The sequence below is a fragment of the Coloeus monedula genome, assembly GCF_965178545.1.
Source record: "Coloeus monedula genome assembly, chromosome: 2".
NCBI classification, from domain to species: Eukaryota; Metazoa; Chordata; class Aves; order Passeriformes; family Corvidae; genus Coloeus; species Coloeus monedula.
In genome coordinates this window covers 74,824,631-74,850,409 of record NC_138782.1, presented here as the reverse complement: position 1 = coordinate 74,850,409, position 25,779 = coordinate 74,824,631, and the positions used below count along the sequence as shown (strand labels likewise).

Sequence of the window (25,779 nt, the reverse complement as noted above, 5' to 3'; positions counted from 1 at the left end):
TGTATAACCATTTGGAGGTTCTAGCCATGCAAGTCACATTTATTAAAGGCAGCATGTCAAATAAGAGTTGACAATTACAGGCTATATCAATACACATTATGCCAGATGGTAATGAGCCGTATGCAGAGGGCCAGCCATCCAAAATAATCACACCATTTTCCACAGAAATGTTGAAGAGGTTATGGTTTATTACACAGTGCTCATTAGATATACAGTGGCAGCATTAGCAATTTTTCCTTCATTTGTGTCTCATTTAAGACTCTGCCCCCACAAGCCCATTCAAATTAGTACACAAGGTTAAAATCATTACAGTCAGTGGGAAAAAAATATTAAGTTTTATTTTTATTTTACAGTAATGGTAGATCAAAGGTCCCTGGAATCTATTATTCTCTCAACTATTATCTAACACAGGATACCAAAAGGAATGAAATTCACTGTCATTTGCTGTGAAGAAAGATAACCGATTTTAAATGGGTAAACTCGGTACTACTTAATTAATAACGCTAAGTGAAAACAACAGTTAGGTTGTGACACAAAGTGACAAAAGTCAGAAAACTAAAAGTTGAAACTGAACTTTCAGCCTTGGCTTTGAACTTTCTCATCTGCTTTTCAATCTGCTGCTTTAACAACGAGGAAATATTTAAGTGACCAAAAGGCAACTCATCCTTCACAGCAGGTGGAAAAAACAGTTGTCTCAAGTAACTAGAATGTCATCTCTGAGAAAACACCTATAAGATGATTTAAAATACCTTTCTACTCAGCTGCGTATGCTGGCTTCCAGTTAGAAAATTACTGTTGGAGACATGTATTTTCCTGCCTTTTTGTGTTTATAGATGGTATGGGGGTGAAAAGATGTAACGAGGCAAAAGTGAAAATTTGTCAGCACAAGCAAAGATATGTTTATCGCTCAAAAACATGCCAATGTCCCCCAAACTCCAAGTGACAGCCAGCATTTGGAAGTCATAAAATTGTGAAAGAGAGGAAGAACTTAAGTACTGGATGTGCCACCTGACAACATGACTACAGAGAATTGTCTTTTGGGTCCAAGCTCCTCTTTTGAGGCATGCAGTGCATCACTTGGAAATCTGGGTCTCCCATCAGGCAGCCACCCAGCTCTCATGGCCTGGGCATCCTCACACCTCCTTCCTCAGCCACTCCTGCTGAGTTATGCTGCCATCACACAAAACCTTGAATTATTCATTCCGCCAGATGGCAAAGAGTGAAAAAAGTCAGTCTCCAGGAGAGAAAGGTGGGACACCTGGACTCCAGATCCTGCTTGGCTAAGTAACTTACTAGGAGGGAAACAACATTACAAACTCGTGCATTCCTGACCTAGATGTCCTATATCCCTGTATTTAGAGAAATTTACTGAAAATTCAGACAGAGGAGTACTTTTGCATCCTTTCAAATTGTCAAGAAAGCCAAACCTGGACTTCTTGCATCTTCAGTGAATGCTTAGTCAGCAGCTAAAGAACACAGACCAATGTTAACAGCACATCTCCAGTTTGACAACCCACTCACAAAATCTTCCTAGTTAAATTGACCAACAAATTTTATCTGTGTTTTGAAATTGTTTGAAAGATACAAAGCAGGTTTTACTTAATAGGGTCTTAGAAAAAATGCTTACAAAATTAAAAAGAATTCCATTAATTCCAGGCAATGCCAGTCTTATGAGAACTGAACAGGTACTCTGGTAAAAAACTTGTTTACTGTATTTAGTTAACAACAATATTTTGCAAAAAGGTCATCCTACTATCTCCCCTTTGCACAGTTAGTTTTATTACTGACAAAACCACTTACCCTAACAAGGTGGCACTTTTACAGGCAGACACCAGCAAATATGAAGCAAATATGAAACTTGTGCAATGCAAAACAAATGCAAGCCCTGATTCATTATACAACTCAATGGGCATCAGGCTAATTTAAAGGTCTAAATAGAACATAGCAAACATAATACAGAAGTTTTATAGTTATTTCCATGCTAAGTTTCCAGACAATGCAGACTAAGTTTAAATGCTAACGTTAATTCAAAAATGAACACCAGTAGCCAACTTCAAAAAAACTGCTCACAAGAAAGCCCACCTCTGCACAACTGGTTTAGAAACAACAAAACAACCACTGTTCCCTTAAAACAAATGGATTATATTTCTAATAGTCGAAGGCAAAAATAAGACATTTTAAACTGATGGGGTGAAAGAACAGCAAGCCAAAAGAAGAGTTTACAATGGAGTAAGCGTGAAGGCCTTCCTTTTGGCTTACTGAAGTGAGCAAGTTTTAGGTATTGTAAACAAGAGTAAAAAAGGGGCAAGATAGGAAGTGATCAAAAGCTTTGGCAACAGCTGCTGTAGCATGGCTTTGGGAAAATGTGATGGCAGGATACATGATGCATGGATAAACAGTCAGACTCAGAACTGAATAAGGTATGTTGACCAAAACCCTCAAAAGATGAGGTATGAGCCAAAGGATTCATTTGTAGACTGGATGACCTTGCTATCACCACAGCAGAAATCAAAAGGAACACAACGACGGAGAAAATCACAAATTTTGTTACGGAAATGACCAACATTCCTTCCCATTTGATGGCAGCATGTGTCAGCCAGACTGCTTGTGGGCACCAACCAGGGTGCCCATCCATCCAGGATTACCCATATTTGCTCTACAGCCCCTCAACAACATGTATCCTCCAATTATATCTCATGCATCTATTCCATAAGAAATTTCACATCATGGTTTAAAAATAGTTTTGACTATTCTGTGGTTTATTTAGCCAAAATATTTAAATACTTGCACTAAAACCAGCTACAAAGATATGAAGGGAAATGCAAGGTCTCACTTGCAGGTAAATGCAAGAAACAGGCTCCTAACAATTAATTCTATGAATCTTACCTTTTTTATTAGTTACTTCTCAGCTCTGCAAGACTGAAGCATGGCTATAATTTTATTTGCAATGACTATGGGAGATAGTTTGAACCACTATTAACAGAAATTCCCATTTCTGTGCACTGTCAGCTATTCTGAGACTGCCAGCTTGACTTATCACTTCCACTTTTTCTCTGAAATCTCTCTGAAGAGTTTGTCTGTAATTGTATTCAATGTAGCTGAAAGACAAGGTGCACTAACCTTGACATTAAATCTCTAGTACTAATGACACCTGAAATACAGGGAACCTTTTTATGTGAGAGCAAAGAAGGTAACCTTTTTTAGGCTGTGAAGAATGAACACTTGATAAATGAGCAGTCCTGTTAAGAGAATAGATTGTTCGTATGTCTAACTGCACAGGAAAAAGGCATTAAAAAATAAAATGTAAATCACCAGAATACAGTGTACCAGATAGGGTTGGCATTTATTTAATAACTATATATATTTTTTATCATGCTTATATAAGAATTACTGTGTATTCTGAAATACCCATAAATATCTAAGATACAGAGGGGATTAAAAAATCCAAACATATACTGCTTGCACAACCACAGAGAGCTCATACTATGAAGCAAACCTGTCATATTCTGAACAGCTGTAACTACGTTTCTGTTAGTCAGCAATTAAAAGTATGATTATCACAGGTGCTCTTCTCTCCCCTCCTGAACTTTCAATGTTCAGAACTGGATAGGGACATTAATACCACATATTAAAATGTTTTTTTACAGGAATACTTTTGCTTTTCACAAAGCAGAAGTATGCAGCAGATGGGTATTGCCTGCCATGTACAAGGAAAGAGACTAATAGCTAAAGGCAGGGAGCAGACTTCTCAGAGACCTTGCCCCTTACACCAGGTGTGTTGACAGAATTGCCAGCAGGGAAAGGATAATAAACCTTTTGGAGCAAGGCAATGACTGCTGCTTCTGGGACCATATCAGCATAGTAACAAGCATTTGGTGCTGTTGAGGTCTGCAAAGTTTTGTCATTATTATTTGTATATACTTTATGCAAATGGAGTATGGTGTGATATTGAGAAAAATTTGTCCTTTGATTAAAAAAATGACTTACTATTATACCACTGGCACAATTTCCATCTATTTTTACCTTATTAAAAGCAGTTCTATAAGGTATCTAAAAATTTCATGCTTTCATTTTTTGGTTCTTTCATTTCAGAATGATTCAATCTACACACTTTAATAAGGGATAAAATGACATCAACCAATTCAAGCAACATTAACCCCAAGCGAGTGATGATGGAGAGACAGCTAATACACCACCTTCAACAGCAAACTTTATTTCTGCAGAATTCCTACCAGAGTCCGCAAAATAGGATCCTTTCCTGACTGCGACTAATACTGGAGCTTTGCTGAAATTTAATTTGCCTGCTGGAACAGCATATGAGCATAGCTGAACTTTTTTTACTGGTTCTGTTGCACGGATATCAAAAGCCAGAATGAAATTTCAGCTGTAAGAGACTGAAGCAAGCTTTCCACACAAAAGTGTCTACTTGAAACATAACAATGATGAGAAAGAAATCAGAAATACTATGCAGTATAAAATAAAACTTGTTTATGTTTATTCCCTTTCTGGCAGTAATAGATGCACAATTTTTTTAACTGCATCTTCTCTTTCCACAAAAATAAATACAAATTTGGCCAAGTCCTTGGGAAAATTAAAAACTACAACTTCAAATACTTAAATGGACTTCAAGAACCGGGCAATCAAGCTCACGAAATCTCACATGTAACAAAGATGCTCCATAATCATGCTGGCACTGCTGATCAGAAGTTTTCAATTGCTGCAAACCATATAAAAAACCCATCGTCTTTCTAATTTCTCTTTTGACTGTATAAACACCTTCTCAAATACAACACAGCAAGAATACCATATTGCACTCATACTCTTGAAATCTTTATCCCTAGTTCTCCAGCTTCTTATTCCTCTTCTCAAATCATCAATCGCTCTCATCTATGTACTCACACACCCACCTTTATACTGGAATATATTACAAATAACCAAGTTTTGCTGTCCAGGAATACAGTGCCCTGTCTACACCACCAGCATATTACTGCTGCCTTTCTCTTTTATTATTGTTTGCTCTAGAAGCATCTCAGAGCTGTCAAATTCCACATGAAAATCTACTGAAGGTTAAAGGCCAGATACCAATGAAGCCACAAGAAATACTCATTCACTTAATGTGATCAGGGTCCAGAACATGCCATTATTTCAAGTGGAAGAGAAAGAACATTGTATAGTCTTTATACAGCCTCATATCTTCATGTACATATACTTCTGGAGTAAAATGAAGACCTTCTCAACTCCACCCCAGCAGATAAAAAATGTTGTAATATCTTCAGTTACATTATATCAGGGTACTGACTAAATCATACTAAGAAAATAAATTAATTGGTGCAGTGTGCCTTGTAATACTTAACTTCATATTGCTACAATTTTCCAAGAATTGCAGAAATTTGTATTGAAACTGCATAACTGCATTGTAAAATTTGTCAAGGGAGACATTAACAGGACAGAAAGAGGATAGGTGGTACTTCAGCATGTAGAAAAGCATGGGAAATATTTTGGGACTGTAGGACAAATAAGTTACATCGATACAGTTATTTAGGAACTTGGGAGCAAAGCAATTGGTCACATTGATGTCACAGTTCTGATGGATAAGCAGTCCCCAAAGCTGTTGTGTGCTTTCATCACAGCAGTGGATTGTACTTAGGTGATGGTTGCCAATTTCTCTTCGAAAATACTATTATACTTTTTGTAAAGGAAATGTGAAAGTTCTCAAGTAGAAAACTGTTGCAAAGGAAAGATTTTACAGCAAACACAGCTCTGGTGAAATGCTCTGGTGTGTGGCAATGCCATGCCCCAGGGAAGGCTGTGCTGGGTCTTGTTACCAACAGGTCACCTGGCCTTTCTCTGAAAAGCTCCCACTGGAGTGAAAGCAGGGCTTTTTTGCTCCCACAGCTGCTCCTGACCCACTGCAGAATTCCAGCGGTGCTGCTCTGGTGTTGCATTCTATGCTGCACACCGTGGCAGTCCAGCTCTCATTTCACAAGCAATGGGAGAAAGAAGCTCCAAGAAAAGGGAAGGCTGGACAGACAGAGGCGCCATTACAGTTTCTCCAAGGTAAGCCATCCCTACCATGCTTTCTCTGACACTGAATTACTTCCTTTTTAAAATGGAAACCGAATACACTTTGTGATGTACATGCTGAGTTTACCTTGCTCAGCTATCTAGTGCCATACAGACTTATTTTGAACAAGATTTGAGCCCATATTTCTGAACAGTCTTTGATCAGCTCCAATGCAGTGCCTTTTTATTTATTCTACAACGTGAGGAGAATACCTTTTTTCTTCAACATATAATTGCTGTATTGCACATGCTAAGTATGCTGAAAACAATAAAAGTTAATGAAGAAAAGTACTGGTTGTAATGAATTAGTAATATTGTTAGATTTGTATTTGGAGTTGATTTTTATTGTTGTGGATGGAAGATGATCAATAGGAATATGTAATCAAGTTGTATGTGCTTTTCATCTCCTGAGACTCATCATGTAAATGAGATGATGAATCTCACAGGATTTATCCTGGAGAGAAAAAACTAAATAGAATAATTTAGAATAACTGCTTGGATTTCCTCTCACTAAAAGCTATGGGAAAGCTAACAAGGACTGGGAGACAAAATTATACATTTCTTAAAGATTATAAAAGACATCACTGCTCATATTTTGACATACTTTTCCCATTATCTTTCAAACAATTTTGTCAAGAGCATTGCACTTCTTAATGTACTTAGATATTGAATATTTTAGGACCATGCATTTTCTCTACCAGTTAATTAGCTAAGCTTCCAAAGTACTTGCTAGATGGGATACTGTACCTTTGCTGAAAGCCAGCCTTCCAGAAGATAGGAATAAGAACAGTAAGTCCCAAAGGAAATCATTTTTATGATAAAGAGTCCTAATGTGCCCCAGTAAAGGTGAGGATTGATTGTTATGGCCTATTGTTACTATAATTAGAAGTCAAACACCAATTAGCAGTTCCATTAATAAGATTAATCTCTGCAATATCTGCAGCTGAGACCCAGGGCTTGTGTGCAGTAAGCCAGTGTGAATTTAAAGTGCAACAGCTATTCTGCACGAAAACGCCCAGGTTGAATACTTACATCACACAAAAGATAACTGCTCTGCCTTCTTCGAGTTTTGAGTTCCTACATACACTATCGGTCTTACTAAATTTTTCTCATTTATTGCTTTTTATTTTGTTTAAGCATGTTCTACCATGATTTAGCAGTCATTGATGGGGATAGGTGCAACGGAACATGAGTCTCCCAAACTTTGGTTCACAGCCACGCCCTCTGCATTTCACCAGGTCAAGGTAAATTTAATTTGGTTTCCATTATTAGTAAACTCAGAAAAGTATTAATGAAAAAAAAAAACAAAAACCAACTTCTTACAAATATGAAAGTACTATTCACATGATAGAAGTCCATTGCAGAGTTAGGAATCATTTTTTCACTTGAAAACATGAAGGTAAGAAACAGTCAAATCCAATCTCTGAAGTTAACACACACTGCAGTTCAGAGTACAGAAACTGAAAAAAGGGCAAGATCTGAAATGAGGTGAAGAGTCTCGCACTTGTGCTCTTTGTATTTTTGTATTATGTATAAATCATAATTTGTATGGTTTTTCTTTGATTTTATTTCATTTGTGTTTTGCCTTTTACAATAACTCTCAAAGAGAATTCATCCACAGATATGCCTCCACCATGCAAGGTAAAAAGGATTTTGTAAAATTTAACCTTTAAGTGTCATTTACACTCTAACAATACAATAAACCTCACCACCTTCATCAAAATTTACTCATGCTTGCCATGGCTAATTAGCCAAGAGGCTTTGTAATGGATTTGCTTTTTCCTTTATTTCTTTTAAAGGGGAACTATCTGATTTCTTAAATCAAATACAGATTAATGTGGAAACACATTCCAGTTGGAAAGCATTTAAACAGCTATTTAAAATTACAAACATCTCTAAACTTGCCTACAGTAGAAAGAATCTGCTGCCAAAACTTCATTGGTGAGCTGAGCAAGTGGAGATCCAGCTTACACAGTAAAACACCTGTTTTGCCAGAGAGCATTGACCCGTTCCTAAAGCAGAAGGCAGCCCTTTGCTATTGTAGCCATCTACTACAACTGGAGACGTGACAGTCATCTGAGCACTAGCGTCTCTCAGCTGTTTGGCTGCATTCACAAGAACAGGACAGAAGCTACTTGTCAATAACTGGAGCTCTTAGAGAATGTAGAGCCAAAGGTGCATATCCTCATGCAGTATTTATTCTGTTTTTCACTCGAAGTGGAACACCTTTTACATTTTCTGAATTTCCAGAGAAGGTGCCCTCACACCTCATATGCTGGTATGCTAAATATATAAAGCAGAGTATTGCCATTTCAGATCCTCCTCACCCATAAAATCCCAGTGCAACAGCAGTCCAGGCCATAGGCATAAGTAAAGTGAACCAACCAATGTTAATTTGTGTTGGGGTCCCTCCCCTGCCGTGTAGCCCTGGCAGAGGGGCCCTGAGGGCACAGACACGGGGTTTCCCTGCCCCTGCTCAGCCTCGTTCCCATGGGTTGGTTTGTGTTCCCTGCGCGGGCAGAAGGACCCTCGGGTCCCGTGACTGGAACAGTTCCTGGGCAGAGCCCCGGCCATGCGGCTGGAGAAATAAACATCTCTGAAACAGCTATCAAGAATCGGTCCATATATATATATTCTTTCTACGGGTCTCGTTGATTGATACACATGTTGCAGTATCCCCACTGTAAAAAATGGTAGGGAAATGCTGGCAAGACACCAATCCCTAAGGACAGTGACTGTGATTTGTGAGTAAATGCTGGATTTCTCTTCCTGTTTTGTTTTGCTGTTCCATCTCTAAACTACAGAGGAACCGTGGAAAGACTCTTGGCTCTCTGAGCCGCATATGGACATTTATCTTAAACTTGAAAAGATTCTTGAACAACGATTTGTAAATTTTAGCTTAATTCAAGCTCAAAAGGAACTGAAACATTTCCTGTCAGGGTTGTTTAAGAACTTTTTCTACGTTTCTTGGGACTTGATTCTTACCAAAGACTTTTGGAAGATCATTTGGACACAGTTAATTTCTGAGTCAAAATATATGCCGATGGAAGAATATTTTCGTGAATATTATTTAATTACCGAGACTGTTGAGCAATGTCAGCTGTGTCTTGGCGAAGGGAAGCCTGGTGCAGGGACCGTGCAACCCACACCATGTGGACCGAGCATTCTCCGAGCAGCAGCGAGGCAGTTCCCGCGCGCAGGCAGAGCGACGCGAGCTGCAGTGTCGGCAGCAGAGCGAGGCGCGGCCAGAGCCCGCCCGGCCCCGCGCAGCGCGTGGTGGAGCGAGCCCCGTGAGAGGAGCAGCGCGTGGGCGGCGGGCAGCAGCGGTGGCAGTGGAACAGAGCCGTGCCCAGCCGAGACGCGCGCTGGAGCAGGGCGCGGGGGGGTCGTCGCTCGGGGGCCCGGCCGAGACGTGGGCGCAGCCCCAGGCAGCGGCAGCGCAGCTGCGACCAGAGGAGGCGGCGGCGCGCTGGGAGCTGAGCGGCGCGGCCCGGCCCGCACGGCCCCGAATGCGACCCCGGGAAGAGCGCGCAGGCACGAGCAGCCCCGGCAGCACTGACAACCCTGGGAGTTCCAACACGGGAGTGAGCGAAACAGAAAGCAAAAACGCAGCGAGACAGAAAACAGCAGCCACTCGGAAAAAGGAAAAAATCATCGTAGCTAAGGCTTTAGGAATAGTAAAATGGTATAATGTTAAACAAAATTATGGTTTTATAACAAGATGTGACAACCAGCAAGACATATTCGTTCATTGAACTGCTATTAAAAAGAATAACCCTGAAAAATACATCCCAAGCTTGGGAGATGGAGAAGTAGTAGAGTTCAAAAGTGTGCAAGGTAGAAAAGGGTTACAAGCAGCAGAGGTCACTGGGCCTGATGGTGTTTCTGCAAAAGGCAGTATATATGCTAAAAATCGTAGTTCATGTTAGACAATATCTACATTATAAACAGTCCCTACAGTCTCCCTTTCCTAATCCCACCTTTCCCTTTTATCCTATATCCTGTTATCCCCAATCCGTTTTTTCACCCATGGTTTCCCTCACAAAATGGCCTTTGCCAATTGTTTCCCCAAAAATCCCTTTCCAATGCCAAGTGGGGGATGAAGAGGGGGAGGGAAGAATTTAATTATTGTTGTTTAGAGTTCCAACAGGTACAAATGGAAGAAACCCTCTCCTGCCTCAGTTTACCCACAAAGCATGCTCAGAGAGTCCTGTCTCCCTTCTGTCAGCCTTAAGATGTTCCAGAGAATCTGTATGGACATTTAAAGACTCAGGAGGGTGGCTTGTTTTGTTTTGAAACTGTCCTTGTTATCTCATGTTTATCCAGTTGTTTTCAATGTTAAGTTTTAAATCTCTTTTTGTTAAAAATAAACAGGTGAAATGTCAGGGTCCCTTCTCCCCTGCCGTGGGATCCTGGGAGAGGGGCCCTGAGGGGAGACACGGGGTTTCCCTGTCCCTGGTCAGCCTCGTTCCCCATTGGTTGTTTTGTGTTCCCCTGCGCGGGCAAGGACCCTCGGGTCCCGTGATTGAGCAGTTCCTCGGCAGATCCCGGCCATGCAGCTGGAGAAATAAACATCTCTGAAAATATCTATCAAGAATCGATCCATATATATTCTTTCCACGGGTCTTGTCTGATACACGTGTTGCAGTATCCCCACTGTAACACATTTGTACATATTTTTGAAGACTGCAAGTCTCAAAAGCATACTATAATCAGTATATTACCTCTAAGCTTTTGACTACACTAATCCATATTTATCTTTGCAGACTGAAGTTGTCCAAGGATCATCATTTATGTAAGTTTCGATTCCCTGGAGGCAGCCTGAGTGCTCCTCATGCATACAGCGATTAAAGACTGCTCTAACAAGCACAGCATCACCCCTGTTATGGCTGCCATGGCATGGGTTTTGGAGAAGAACAGATAGAGCTGCAGATGGTGAGCTGTCACCTGTGAGAAACAGAAGAAATTCCTAGTGTCCCCATTAATACAGAGCAATTTTTCCCTAATACACAGTGGTATATCCCTAAGACAGACATGACCTTTACGTTTGTGCTCTTAAAGTAGGCCTTGACACAGTCGCCACTTTTAATTCTAAAAATCTTGGGATGGAAAGTTCTTTGGATACTTCAGTTTTCAAATGACCATAAACACCTAACAGGCTAAATTATGCCAACATCAGCGTGGCCTCTTGTGAGCTTCATACTCGTGAATGCACACCAATGACAGCATTGGACACAAAGCACGAGGCTACATGCCAGGGGTAGAATGCTCACTCATCTGTTTAAAACATATCTTGATTATCACCTTGTGAAGAAGACTCTGTTCTTGAAAGACCTGACCTTCATGAAGAAAGGTAGATGAGTCTGACCTCATTGCTGACTCCACTTCAGAAGGAAGTGGGTCTACAGACCTCCTGATATCCCTTCCAACTTGAATTATGCTGTGAACCTAGATGTACTATCAGCAGCATCTGATTAACCCCAAAGGAAGTTAATGGAAGGTCAAACATTCTCTGAAGATGGCATAAAGCTCTTTGGAATACAGGGAAAGGAAATTAAGGCAGAGGTTTGTTTTCATATCTATCAAGAAGCTGGGAGAAAGGTAGACAGAACAGCAAAGGGACAGAGCAGTATGTCCTCTGTCCTTACAGTCCTTAGAAAGACACCTATCCCCTCTGACTTCTTTGCAACCAAAGAAACATTCAGAGAAAAAGCAACCTAAGGGTGAATGAATCCTCTGGTTAAGATTTGAAGTTTTAAGTGTTCCTTAGAGTAGGTTAGAACAAGATGACTTTGGTACAGCCACAATGACAAAGAGCATGTGAAATCAGACTCTGTGACCCCTGTGTGTGTGTGCGCCTCCAAAAACGGGTACTCAGGACAACTTACTATTGGAACATGACAAGCAAAAGACCCATCACCATAACAAGGAGTTGGCATCTGCTGCCAAATTACTTTTAAAATGGGTTTTTATTGGAAGCAGCATCAATGGTGGTTCCAAAATCATTATTAAAACACTAAGAACAAGGAGTCTGTGTTCATGATTCCTGTCACTACAGTATTGCCACCACTCTTCCATGCGGCAGGAAGGATTCTGATTCAGAGATAAGTTTATCCAGTTGAGTACCTTCTTGTAGTAAAGCAAGTTCATCTTACAAAGCGACAAATTCCTGGAGCTGTAAAGGTCAGCTGCATCATCCTGAGGAAGAAGGTGCAAGGACAGAGTCCACTATCAATAGTCCAAATCAGCAATCTGCTGGATTTACCAGGTTTTAGTACAGAGCTGAAATAGTACTTTCTATATTCCAATCTACATATTGATTAAAAAGGTCTTTGCTTGTCAATGACCATAGGATCCACCAGTGTGAATGCACAGGCAGATTTGACAAAAAAAAAGAATTGTTTTAAACCTCTGACAGGCATCCAAGGAAATCTGCAGAGCTGACTCGATGGATGTCAATACTAGAGGGTATTTTTAAAATTGGCACTAATGGGGGGAAAGAAAAAAAGAAAAAAGGCAAAACAGAGAGAAGAAAATAACTTGCTGTATTAGAGCCAAGGATACTGAGGGCTGAAAAGATGGCCCAAGTTAGTTCTTTGGTGTCACTTGCATTTTAAGCTGCAATACAGAGGCTATGTCAGGCATTCACTACTCAATATTAAGGCAAGGAGATTCCTCAGTCCCCAAGCAGTAGTGTCTGGCAGTGCCAGATGTGAACAGAAAAAGATACCCCTTTGGGTGCATTAAGAGAGGACCCAAGCCAGTCTTGGTCTCTTCACCTGTGAGAATGTAGCTCCACTATGAAGCATAAAGCTGTCAGTGTTCAGAAACCACATGATCCTGGAGTTTCAATTACAACCTCACTTACAGCAGCAAAGTAAAATAACAGGAAGCTGCATACTTAACTATCCAAGTGAGTTTTGCTCTGAGAGAAGGCAATGCAGTGTCAGACTCTAGTATAATCACCAGTTAGGAAATGGATCTCAAAGCCCTTATGAAGCTCTAGCCTCCTGTGTCACATCTCAGGTACTCTCTCATAGTATTAGCATGATAAATTATTGTTAATTTGATTCTGCCTAAACCCAAACATGAGTTCTGCTTTCTCTTCAGCACCAAAGTAAGGAGTTTCAAGGGAATATGGGATGCACGCTTTGCTTGAGTACAGGCGATGACATAAACTCTTACATGATACTGTTTGCGTACTTTGTAGTGAGCACACAATTGATCCTTGTATTTGCAATGCATCTGCAGCCAAGGAAATATGTTCTTTAATGCTAAGAGACCAGCAGAAAGTTTCAACTTTAGGAAATCTGTCCAGCAGCTGAAATAGAGAGCTGTTTATCATGCTGCTACTTCTCTTCATCCTCTTTTGGGATCACTGGTGCTGAGCTGGAAGTAAAGCCAGGTTCTTTTCCCCGCCAATAGGAATAAAGTCAGATTGCTGCCAACACGATAGGGAGGTGGCTGTACAGAGTAAAGCATGCCAGGCAGGCTTTTATAACACTTCCTCCCTTATCTTCAGCATGGCTCATAAGGCAACCAGCAGTTACTATGATACCCTTGCATACAATGACCCCCATGGCCCCAGATTAATGCAGGCAGATCACAACTCTTGGAAATTATGAAGTGCTAAAGCTGAAGGCAATGGTGGCCAGAGGCAGCACCATTTAACTACACTAGCCCTGCTCCGGTAACTACCTAAATTGTAATCCTCATTATTCTGGAAAAGATTGTTCTCTGGTAGCAGGCATCGGTTTTGTTCCATTGTGTACCAGTGAAAAACAGATGCCAGCTAGGAAGCTAGATAATCTATTTTTATACATTTAGGTCAATTGTCCTTTGAATTGACATATCTAGAGAACAAGAGAATAGGATATTTTCTTTTTGTATCCCAAATTCAGCTCTCAGTATCTTTTGGCTTTAATTTTTGTATTGCTTTATTGTGATTTAAGAATATAAAATAGTGAGAAGAGGTTACACAGAACATGCCAAATTCCAGTATGAAAACGTCCACCATATTTTTGTGTGGTTTTTTTAAGTTAAATGGTTATCACACTGTTACATCTTCCAGGTCACAGACTGTACATTTAGTGTACTACCAGTTACAGAGGACTGATGTAACCTGGCTATCTACTGCAGGACTGAATATTTAAATACAGCACAAGAACTGGTTCCAACACAAACACTGGGAAAAGAAAGACTGGGCTGCTGCAATTGCTGACAAGTACTGGAACAACTTAGCTCATGCTCAGATTTCAGAAATGCAATTAATTAATCACTACTAAGTATCCTAAAATCAAGTGAGCCATATCCCAGCTAATAGTCCACAATATAATGTTCACAGCACATAAGTATGAGGCAGTGAAGATGCTCATTACAGGGCCAGAAATAATATTTCCAGCAAAATATTATATATAAAGATGAAGTAATTATATGGCATGGCAACAAAAAGAGCTGTATAGATTACAGCTGAGCTGAAAAGCTGTGAGAACCTATTTCCAAAAAATACTTTCCAAAGTTGGAGACATATAAGCAATAAAGGATTAAGCATATTTCTTCACTTCATATCACTGAGGGATCTACTTTCCCTTTGACATATATGTCCAATATACACAAACCATATACAATTACATTGCAACCAAGATAGCAGACAAAAATGCACTAATGGAAAACAACATCCTTTTGTTCTTCTTCAGGAGAAGGCAGTTTGTAAAACACAACTTGTAATACATGTCTAAAATATCACAAAAGCCCTTTAAGATCACAACTTTACAAGCTGCCTATTCTCTAAATACAATGGAGCAATGGAAATCAGAAAAAAGACTCGCATTTAAAAGTACCTTAAATAAAGAAAGGAGTCCAAAGCCAAAGCCCACAGCGACTTCAGTAGAGGGCAAGAACTGACCATTATGACACAAAATGAAGCAACACAGTGGCATGTTTTCTTGTATTTACACCATGCTGCAGGACTTAAAGCGTCATTGAAAATCCATTTAAATTAACAACTCCACAGTCATCACTTTTGCAGACAGTAATGAACCTTAAGTGAACCTGTGTGGGCGTATTCAAAACTGCTTTGTTTTTGGAGTACCTTTGTAACTCTGAACTAGATATTATAATGGCTATTGACTTGCTCAAACTTAGATTATTAGGCTAGATTTTCAGCTGGTTGAACTGGCATTGCTCCAATAATGTCCATTTACACCAAATGCTTCATTATTAATTCAAGGTCTTATTTGCTCCTTAATGAATACTTCCACTAGTCACCTTCCGAAAGGCAGCTTTAAACGCTCAAACTTTACCTCCATGGTCAGAACCATCATACTCAAGAACTTAGTTATCAAAAAAATAATGCTTTTTCTCTCCTTCTATGAGGCATACTAAGGTAATTTTTTAAATCATTTACAAAACAAACTAAAATACCTCCTGTGCCATAATTAACTAACTAGAATTATGCTTTCATACTGCATCATTTGCATATAAATATAAAAATTTTACAACCCTAAGGGGCCATTAGGGATGAAACAAAATAAGAATGGAATTAAACAGCTAAAAGGACAACACAGCCTTCCAGAACAAGCCTGCTTTACAGCCTTGTCCTTTTTCTTACTTATTGTTATTCCTGCCTGTACCAATTCATATATATTTTCCTTCTCTGCTATTTTAAGATACTACATATATTTTTAAAATTTTATTTACTTGGTCTTTTCAACTCTATGATACTACCTCTACATTTCGAAAGAAATCAGTATGCAAACGTGTCACTAAGGATCCTCATTTAGTATATCACAGAGGTCAGAAACACAATTAATAAAAAATACAAGTCTTGTTCCCTCAACCAAGCAACATGCAATTTTTCAAAGAATTTTAAAAAAATCAAGTTTTACAATTTTTCAACCAGATCTCATTACTTACTTCAATTGAATAGTTCACTGTCAAATATACAAAGGAGAGCAACCACTGATTTTGATTACTGTTGTTACTAGTATTAAGAAATTTATTTTAAAAGCTTAAAAAATATTTAGGAACTCTTTACAGCTGAAATAGTTCAGTGAGAGCCTAAGGAACCATAAGGGTAGGCTCAGTAAATCTGCTGTGACATGTGGGAGGTAAAAACTTTATTCTACACTGCTGCTGCATGGGAAAATACCCTTCAAACAGGCTACACAAAAACTTATGTGCTCAGTAAGACGAACCGGTGTCCCGTAAGGCTGGCATCTCGCTCTGAAATTTCTAGCAAACAGGTGTACCCGAGTAACATTGGAGCAAATCAAAATGAAAATACTCTATTTAAAAATATTTTCTAGCATTAGGGTTTTTTTTATTCTGAGTACCTCTTAATGTAAACTTTCAACTATCTTGACCCAAATGTTTTCAATTTTTTTGTGCCCAAAAACCAAAATTAAGATATAATAACAGTTATACAAAGAGTAGAAAATGCTTTTCACTGTGGAAAGCTTATAATAAGCCCAAGGAACAAAGCTTTGTAATTAGGTAAGTACTGATTTCCCTGAACAGGTGAACAGGCCATTTAGGATGCTTTGATACCACCAAGAAATTGCCCATCAAATATAACTTAGCATATCATACTACATACCTGGAATAAATTCCACTGACCATGTCGTGCTGGAAAGAGAGTCCTGCTGCACTGGGTCCAGCAGCTTTGGAAATAAGCAGGACGACCAAACCTCGCATCTGTAAATTGTTTCGGCTATCGTACACAAAACCCCTAAAAAAGGAAGAAGAAGAAAAAAAAGAAGCATATTTTCACAATCCATGTTCACTGTACCAAAGTGGAAAAAAAGACTTAGACCTCAGGCTGCCATCCATTCATCAAGTCTTTAATATTCATGTTTGCAGGGAAATAAATTGCAATTATGAATCATGATCTTTTGTCATCCTTTACCTGACACTTACAACGAAATCCTACTATTGCAGAGAAAAACAAGTATTCAGGATAGAATTAAATCTTGATTATTTTCAAGGAGCAGCATGTCCCTTGCATTTCACGTCATGTCATGACAGGACTATTTCAGAATAGTTCAATGTAATCTACTGTAACAGGAACGTAAGAGATTTCAGTTTCTTGTCTGAAGCACAAAAAAAAAAAAACAAAACAAACCAACAAAAGAAGCCTCCTACTTCACGAGAAGAAAGACAAAGGAGGAAAGGTGCAACCAAAATCTATAACATGCTGAAAGAAAACCGTTTAGTGGTTGTGAACAGAGGGCAGAGTACATAAAACAGGTCTAGCTACTGTAGGAAAATAACAAAAATGCAGAAACTGATGAAAGATGTACAATAAAAGTTAGAGATAAATGAAGTAGAGATAAGCTGGTTTAAACAAAAAAACGGTTTCAAATGCTACAACTTTAAATTTGGGGTCAGAAGGAAACTGCCCTCAAACTCATATTTGTTGAGAGCAATTCCAGATGACCATTTAGATATACCACCTCAGAAGCTAATTTGTTTTAAAGTGAGCTTAGCTTTCCTTTTTGACTGCAATGTCTCCAATTGTATTCTTCCTGTCCTTGTCGAACTTGTTTTCTACTTCCTACATTCATCAATACAGCTAGACAAAAGGATAATACATTCCAGATGCTATTAAATTTGTATACTAATTTCCAATAAATAAGAGCCTATATGTCTGATATAATCTAAATATTTATTAAATAAATCATATGAAGAACTACATCACAAATTACTAGGCACTTTAACTAATTTTATCCCAGAGTGTAAGTTTAGCCCTAGTAACTGAAGGAAATCAAAATGGAACTGTCTTTAAATCAGCTGAATAAAAAAATCTAGGATGTTGATCATGCAAGTATGTTTGAATAAAGAAAACAGTGGATGCAATCCAAAGTTTCATTTGGATTTTGTCATTACGTGTACACTTCACAATGCAAGAGTATCTGCTGTACACTACTTCATTAACACAGACAGACATGAAGAAGAATAATTTAAATAGCACCTTTCTGTGTGAAAGTTCCTGTGCTACTGCAAATAAAATCTTGACTGCTTGAACCTTTACATCCTGTTTTACAGCGATGAGGAAATGGTCCAAAATATGCTCAGAGGAGAATGAGCAGGACCAACCAGGTAGCTGATGCTAGTCAGCTTCTGGGATTGATCTTCACACCCACACACCTAATTCCAGGCTAATACTTCTCCCTCCAGCGATGCCGAAGATCCCACTCAGTGTGGCCACACCCTACAAATGATATGATCAGTGAAGATAAGAGGAGGCCAGTATGGCTTTTTACCACAACCCACAACACTTTTAGCTCTGGTGAGATCTAACTAGGCACACGAGGCCATGACTTCTGTGCCTTCATAATCTGCCCACATCCTATCTGCTTCCCCTGCAGACTGACAGGCTGGTCCACCTTGCACAAGTCAGGTGTGCCAGCGAGCCTGGCAGCTCAGGATACCTTATGCTCACAGCAACCCTGACTAGAACAACATAAAAAGCAGTGGAAGGGAGATTCTATATAACTTCCCAAAGCAGAAATTCTCTGTTTTCAGTTCAGCCTCCCAGTACTTCCCAGCCACTCAAACCCATGAAAGCTTGCACTGCTCAGATCTCTGCTCAAGGCACACACACTGTGGTCTTGTGACATGCACCTTTATTTTGTTTACTGGGTACATGTAGAGACGGATTTTAAGGAGGAGGGGGACAGCTGCTTGCCTTCAGCATTCTGTGAATTTGTAACTAGCATATCTCTATTCTCACCAAACACATAAATACATAATTTGTTTCTTATCATGCTCCAATATACAGTTAACAGAATGCAGCCAAGACAGTTATACACTTAAAACTCTATAGACTTCTGAAGTCAGAGCCACAACGAACATTAAACTACCCAGGAAAAAACAGAAAATACATATAATGAATAATACATAGTGTGTATGCATCTGTATACAATGCATAATTGTTTGTGGTGGTGTAAGTACTTCTCTGGCTTGAATTTCGGTTGACCACATTACTCACAACCACAGAAGTTATACAGATGATGCAACTGAATTCAAATATATTTCCTCAACACTATTTAAAACTCCATCATTTTTAAAGAAAAGTGGTTTTAGGAAAAAAATTCCTTTTTTCCACATATGTATGTGGTAAAATCACAGTGTCTTACTAAAGGCAGAGATATAATGAGAAATTAATAACACTTAAAAAAAATAGGAAATTACAGTGATATTTTGAACAATCAGAACACTTTGGTTTTTCATGCCCAGTGCTCTACAGCTTGTCAAGTGACAGGATGTTACAAAAGTAGAGATAAAAAGTGTTCATCGTAGGAACATGGAGCACTGGCCTTTAAATAAACCACTGCCTAGACAGACACTGGAAGTGAAGCACTTTTACCTGATTCAGTCTAGGTGATGAACAGTAGAAGAAAATTACCTGTGTTGAACATACTCAGTCTGCAGCAATAGCAAAAACAAGTGTACAGTGCTGTTTAGTGCTTGCAACACCACTAGCAATGAATACCTTACATTCTTAGCAGAAAACTGTTAATGGAAAGTGCAGCTGTAGGTGGGGGGAAGAACAAAATCAAGTAATAAGGAGTAACATGGCTGTCATTTCTACACCTAATCATACAGCCTCTATGTTACATATGGTTTGGACGTAATTTCAGACAGGATTTTCTATGAATTACCAAACCAGTAGTCAAAAGTTTACCTCCATTTTCGTAACATGTTGTGTTACTGACATGTAACATATCCACACTAAAGCAAACCACATTAGACTTGAAACAAATAAAGCCTCCAGTGATCATCCTTTAGACACTAGAAACTACTGCAGTTACTTGACATGGCTTCAGGGGTCACATTCACATTCCGAATTAAGCTCCCCAGAGACACCCTGCACAAGTAATAGCAACACAAAAGTCTTCCAGATGGTGCAATTAGTCTTGATGGGTATGTGGCAGGAGACAGGTGCCTCCAGGGAAAAAAGTGAACTAAAAGCAAACCAAGTGAAATTGCGCACACAAAAAAAGATACATCAAGCTGACACTCTTTTGGAAAACCTCTGCTGAGCAACACAAGTGCATGCATAGGGTACCCAAAAAAACCCCTAAATCATTAGCATCATTTTGCTTCCTCTTAAGTTTACCGGCTGGTTATCTGCAAATAACATACTTCATCCTCGGGGGACTGCATACCAGAAAAAGGTAGGAAAGTCAAACACCCCTACAATTTCGTTTTGCAATTCAGGATTTGGGGGAGGGAAGGGAAAGCCATTTACTCTACATATTACCCGTGTGACAGAGTAACCCAGCTGAAAACTGGCAGATTCACAGTTTTAAATACAGCACAGTGTTCACAAAAAAACTCCATCTTACAGCACAGGAGAGAAGCGCCTGGCTCCGACACATGCGCGGTGTGACACTGCACACGCACAAGACTCACACCACCCACTCAGGCAGTGACACTGGCTAATAGCTAATGTGCTGCAAATTACACCTCCTACTACCAGAGTCCGTCTGCTGCACAGAATAAATCAAGCAAACATTTCACTTAGTGCTTTGTGTACTGCTCCACACGTGCAGCTATTTCAGTAGAATTTTAACCTCCAGTAACTGTCAGGTTTAACTGCATTGGTAATTTACACTTTTATTAAAATAAAAATCTGCTATTCCTTGCAAGCTTCATTTGTATTTAAATATTTAAATAGCACAAAGATTTAAAAATTATTTGCATGAGACAAAACCACATTCCTAGCACATTTTTTCATTATCATAAACTGTGAATTTAAACAATAGAGAGGAAACATGGCAACTATAGCAGTTACTGTAAGGAAGAGCTGGACATGGGGGTAATTTCATGGTATGATAAGGCAGAAAAAAAAAAAAAAAAAAAAAAAAAACCAAAAAAAAAAACCCGCACAGGCAACTGTGAAGTCAACTGACTCTGCAAGTGGGTGTAGCAGAAGAGACCATACTCATGGGTACTAGTGCTAATTCAAATGTAATTAATTATGAAGAATGCAGAACAAACTTCCCAACGAAACTGATGTTTATTTTGGAAGGGACAGAAAGGGGTTGTTATATGTTTAGATAAACGCTGTTAGTACTTCCCACATGTTCTGCTCATGACCCAAGCAGCAGGAGCTGTGGGGTTTGCAGCCCTTTAATCAATTACCTCGCAGGAGCCCCTCCACCCCCAAACAGACGTGTTTGGTGGCCACAGGACTGCTGGTAGCGGCTGAACTGGACAGATCACTGTCCTCCTCAGCTCCTCTGGTGATTTTTGCCCTTCCTTTCCGTGCATTCTATTGAAGGTGTCCAACTGACAAGATCAATCGTTTTGTTTCAGGCCATACACAAGCCCCATGTAGTTACAAGGGGAAGGAAAACAGAGAGAAATTCCATTCCTCTACCTTTCCTGTTCAGCTGTCAAACAAAAGGAGGGGGGAAAAAAATGATCTGTTCACACAGCCTAATAAAAAGCAGCCGGGCAAGTCTATAACACAACCAAAATCAATTACACTGATGAAGAAGATTTATAAGCATAGGATAGTGTCATTGAAAGCCCAGGCTAGTTTTAGGCTGAATTACAAACTATTCTGAAAAAGAAACCCCTCTATTCAAACTGACAGTCCCAGATGTGACAATATAAACAGAGTTTTCAGCCTGTAACATCTCAGGAAAGTACCTTCTATTTTACTCAATATAGAAGGGTTATCAGGATGCACTCATGGTTACATGTGCAGGTACCTTTAGAAAAATAACACAACCCACTTTTTCGAAATGAATTATAACTGACAATTCTATATCTAGCACTAGAGGTAAGGCATGGAGCTACTTGGCAAGATTCTTGGCTTCCTTATTAGAAATGCAAGAAATACCAGCCTCAGGGCTTTTATCCAATTTGCTTTATTAATGACTTGTCAGAAGTAAATAAGAGAAAACTCTCTGACATACTCATTTTTTAAATGGATATTAAACCACTGTATTATTGATGCGCATATCTGAATCATAGGATTCACCATCTGACCATATGATCACACACAAACATGCATATATTTAAATACTGCGAGCATTCAATTTTATGCATTTAGTATATTCTAACAGCAGTCTATAGCAACTTATTTTTACCTGCTACTCAAGTTTCAAGTATTTATTAAATATCCTTCTGCACATCTCTCCAGAACATACTAAAAAGCCTGGCCCATTCCAACATCCACAGCTGCTTCTGTAGAGAATCACCCTTGTCATGACATGTGCTTTGAGCATGATTCAGAAGGGGAGAGGAGACAAACTTACTTCACATGGAGAGAATAGAATTTAAAAATGGGATTCACATTAAATATGCAGCTGACAGGAAATGATAGAAGGAGGGATGCTCTGCAACCTACATGCCATCTCAACTTAAAAGCCCACTAGAGGCTGCAGATGAGAACGTTTGTTTTAGAAACTTATTCTTGGACTTCGACAACTAAACATCTCTTTGCATACAGAAGATGAGTACTGAGGTTTGGGAAATTTCCTTACCTGAAAAATATGCTTGTGAAAAATGGGATGGGGCTCATCACCATGCTATAACTGCCTAGTAATTAATGGGTTTATCCAGTAAGGGCAGACTTGTGTAATGTGTCACACCAGGCTTGGAGGAACTGATGTTGCCGTCCCACTTTGTGGGAAGATGCTCTTAGACCAGGTTACAAGGGAGTCTTTAACAGCCCCCCTGCTCCACCTGCCTCTGAGAAACAAGGGGTCTCACCCCATCAGCTTTGTGAAGCCAATCACAAAGAAACACAAGACTTCACAGACAAAAAACCAAACACAACTCTGGTGTGAAGACAACAGGGGCCTGTCTCTGCACTACATTTTCATCCAAAGGCAAAAAAATTAAAAAGGCAATTTAGAAGTGTCACCTTCACTTATGACACAAAGAAACTTTAATAACTTCAACTGTTATGTGGTGTGGTGCTTGGAGAGTTAAAAGTAAGCCAAAACAGTAACCTAGTCATGTGCAAAACAAGAATGGTTGTGGTCCAGTGAGGAAGTACTTGCCTGAAATTTATGTGTTCACAGCTACACATCTACAAGCAGAGTCACTGAAAAACTAACACAGAAAATGTTGTATCTGTGCTTTTACTTGGCTACTCTTAGACTTATGAGTACTTGGGAATGAATTGCAACCAAGGTCTTCAGTAAAAAAGAGGTCTCAAAATGCTCAGTTCCACAAAAGCTGCAGTATTTTTTGGGATGCAAAGAACTGTATAAATTTGGGTACCTTTTCTTCCATTTATGAAGTTTCAGACACCTACTTGGCTGGAGAGAGTGACTAAAGATCATTTAAAATACAGCTTGGATAAAATTCAGGTATTCAAGAATCCCAGAAATCCACAAAAAGTGTGTCTCTAAAATATTAAATATATTCTTCACAAAGCGAATAGAAACATAACAAAGATGATCTTCATTGCTTTATCTTGGAAGAAGGTTGCAAATGCACACCTTCTATAACAGAAAGCTCCTGGAAGTGAACTCCTAGGGTGCTTTCCAACCCAAGTGACTCCAACTGCTCAATTTTCATGGGATATTGCTTACAAGGAGAAATATTTCTTAAATAAGGGTGAAAAATTCCATCCAAAGTTTCATCAGTCTATTGCTTATTAAATGTGATCTTCACACAGACCAGGAGTGTGGAAAACTACAGTCCCAGGTAGGAGGCAGGAGGTGCACAGAATTTGGAGTCAATTGCATCATTCCCAGAAGTGATTGATCACAAGACAAAGTCTTGCACGTAACTTTTTCAAGAATTTCAAGGAAAAGCCACAGCACCCTTCATGATGGGAAGGGAGACTGATCTCTTTCTGGAGTTGCTACACGCACTCATTTCTTCAGGCTTTAGTAACTATCCCAAACACTGCACTACTTTCAAGAAGAAAATTCCAACAACTTCTAAAACACAATGACCACAAAAGATGGAGCCTTCCAGGAAACTACAAAAGTCAGAAGGTTAAATAAAATTGTGGAGATTCAAATGGGCAAGATCCCACGAAACCCAAATCTTATTCAAAAGATAAAAGTTTAAGAAACAGGTTTTGATCAGTCTCAAAGAAAAATACAGATACTTGGCCTTGGTACCTTGGAGTTAATTGTAACTGAGCATTTGCAGCTCCTAGAAATCAATACACCCTTCGAATCCTTGAAATAAAAAACCACAAATTTTTCCCTGGAGACTGTAGAACCCTATTTAGACATTTGTATCAGTCTACCATTCACTTCTACTAGCTTTATCTGATTTCCCAAAAAGGCAGAGGTTGTTTGAATCATTCCCATGAAGATCAGCTACATAGTTGTGTATTATTTTCAGGGGTTTTGATGCACTTATTTTTCCTTCAGGGTAGGATATTCCCTATGAACAATGCGAGGAGTTACTTTTAAAAACAAAACCAATAATCAAACAAAGAAACAAAGCCGCACCAAAAAAACCCCACCAAAACCAAACAAAAAACGCCCAAAAAACGAACAAACAAAAACCCCCAACAACAACAACAAAAAAGCCCACATATTATCAAGTCCCATTTTTCTGCAAAACTTCTGGCCAGATGAAGACAAACAGGAAAAATACTTGCTTGGTGAGAAGAAGAAAACCATCATCTTTTTAATTTGAATGAAGATGCAAATGCATAGGAACAGTTTGAAACTTAAGTGTGAAAAAGGCTGTTTTGAGGTTGCACAGTCATCTAAGATCTGAAAAATACCTACTATGGACACTGAAAAAACCACACTGTAAAAATAAAGGGCAGCTATAATCAGACATTTGTCTCAAAGACACTGATTATTCAGTAAGCAAGATTATTTACTAGGATTATTATTTTAAGTCATTCTACTCTCCACCCATCAGATCTCATGAGTGGTAGAGGCAGGGCAAAAAGGACCACCTTAAGGATGACAATAAAGGCACCACACAGGAAACAAACCACCAAAATGTATTTTTAAACCAACTGCCAGTCTCCGCTGTTTTTCCTGGTCTGCTGCTTGATTTGGAATGTGATGTGGATAGTAGGCAAGCTAACATCAAAAAATGCAGTTAGTATCTGAGTGCAATTACTTTGACCAGGAGTAGCTTGCAGGTCTGGCACCCTTATTTTTCTAACCACAAATATTTAGACAGAAGCCTAAATTTTGTGTCTCTGATTCCTCCATCAATATTTGCTTTATTTAAACTTTGTGGGAGGTCTAACACCCCACCGCCAACTGGTATCAACAGGTGGACTCAAGCACAAGACTACCTTTCTGGGAACAGGCTCTCTCAGATGCAGGAATAATCTGCTAAGTGAAAGGAATACAAGTATTTTGGAAGAGTTCAGTGAATGACAGAAGGATGATTAGCTTCAGAAGGCTAATGAATTCAGACACCTCTGGAGGTCCAGTGTCACTTCAGCAATATTGTAATTGTAGAGCCTGTCATAAAAATGTATTTTGCATTAAATAAACTTTTCTAGGAAAATGTAACAATGAAATAGGTCAACTCCTGGCCATTATCTCAGACTGAAAATGCTCACAGCATGTTTTACAAATGGATGAAACATAAAAAGGCAAAAACGTTAGGCTATGTATTGCCATGACAGAATGATATGAAAAGTTCTTTTAACCTTCCATACTGAATAAGATTTCTAGATAACAACTTCACTCATTTTCAGCATTATTCAGATGAATTAATCACAAATATTTCTGCCCTAAAAACACTGAAGGC

At 39.1% G+C, this 25,779-nt stretch overlaps 1 protein-coding gene across 1 annotated transcript in view; it reads right to left on the bottom strand.

Moving 5' to 3' along the window:
* Positions 1 to 25,779, bottom strand: part of PDSS2 (decaprenyl diphosphate synthase subunit 2) — a 118,576-nt gene that overhangs the window by 54,781 nt on the left and 38,016 nt on the right. Inside the window, exon 2 of the mRNA XM_082277026.1 lies at positions 16,661 to 16,792. Coding sequence (XP_082133152.1) covers positions 16,661 to 16,792 — 132 coding nt within the window. The remainder of the gene's footprint in view (positions 1 to 16,660; positions 16,793 to 25,779) is intronic.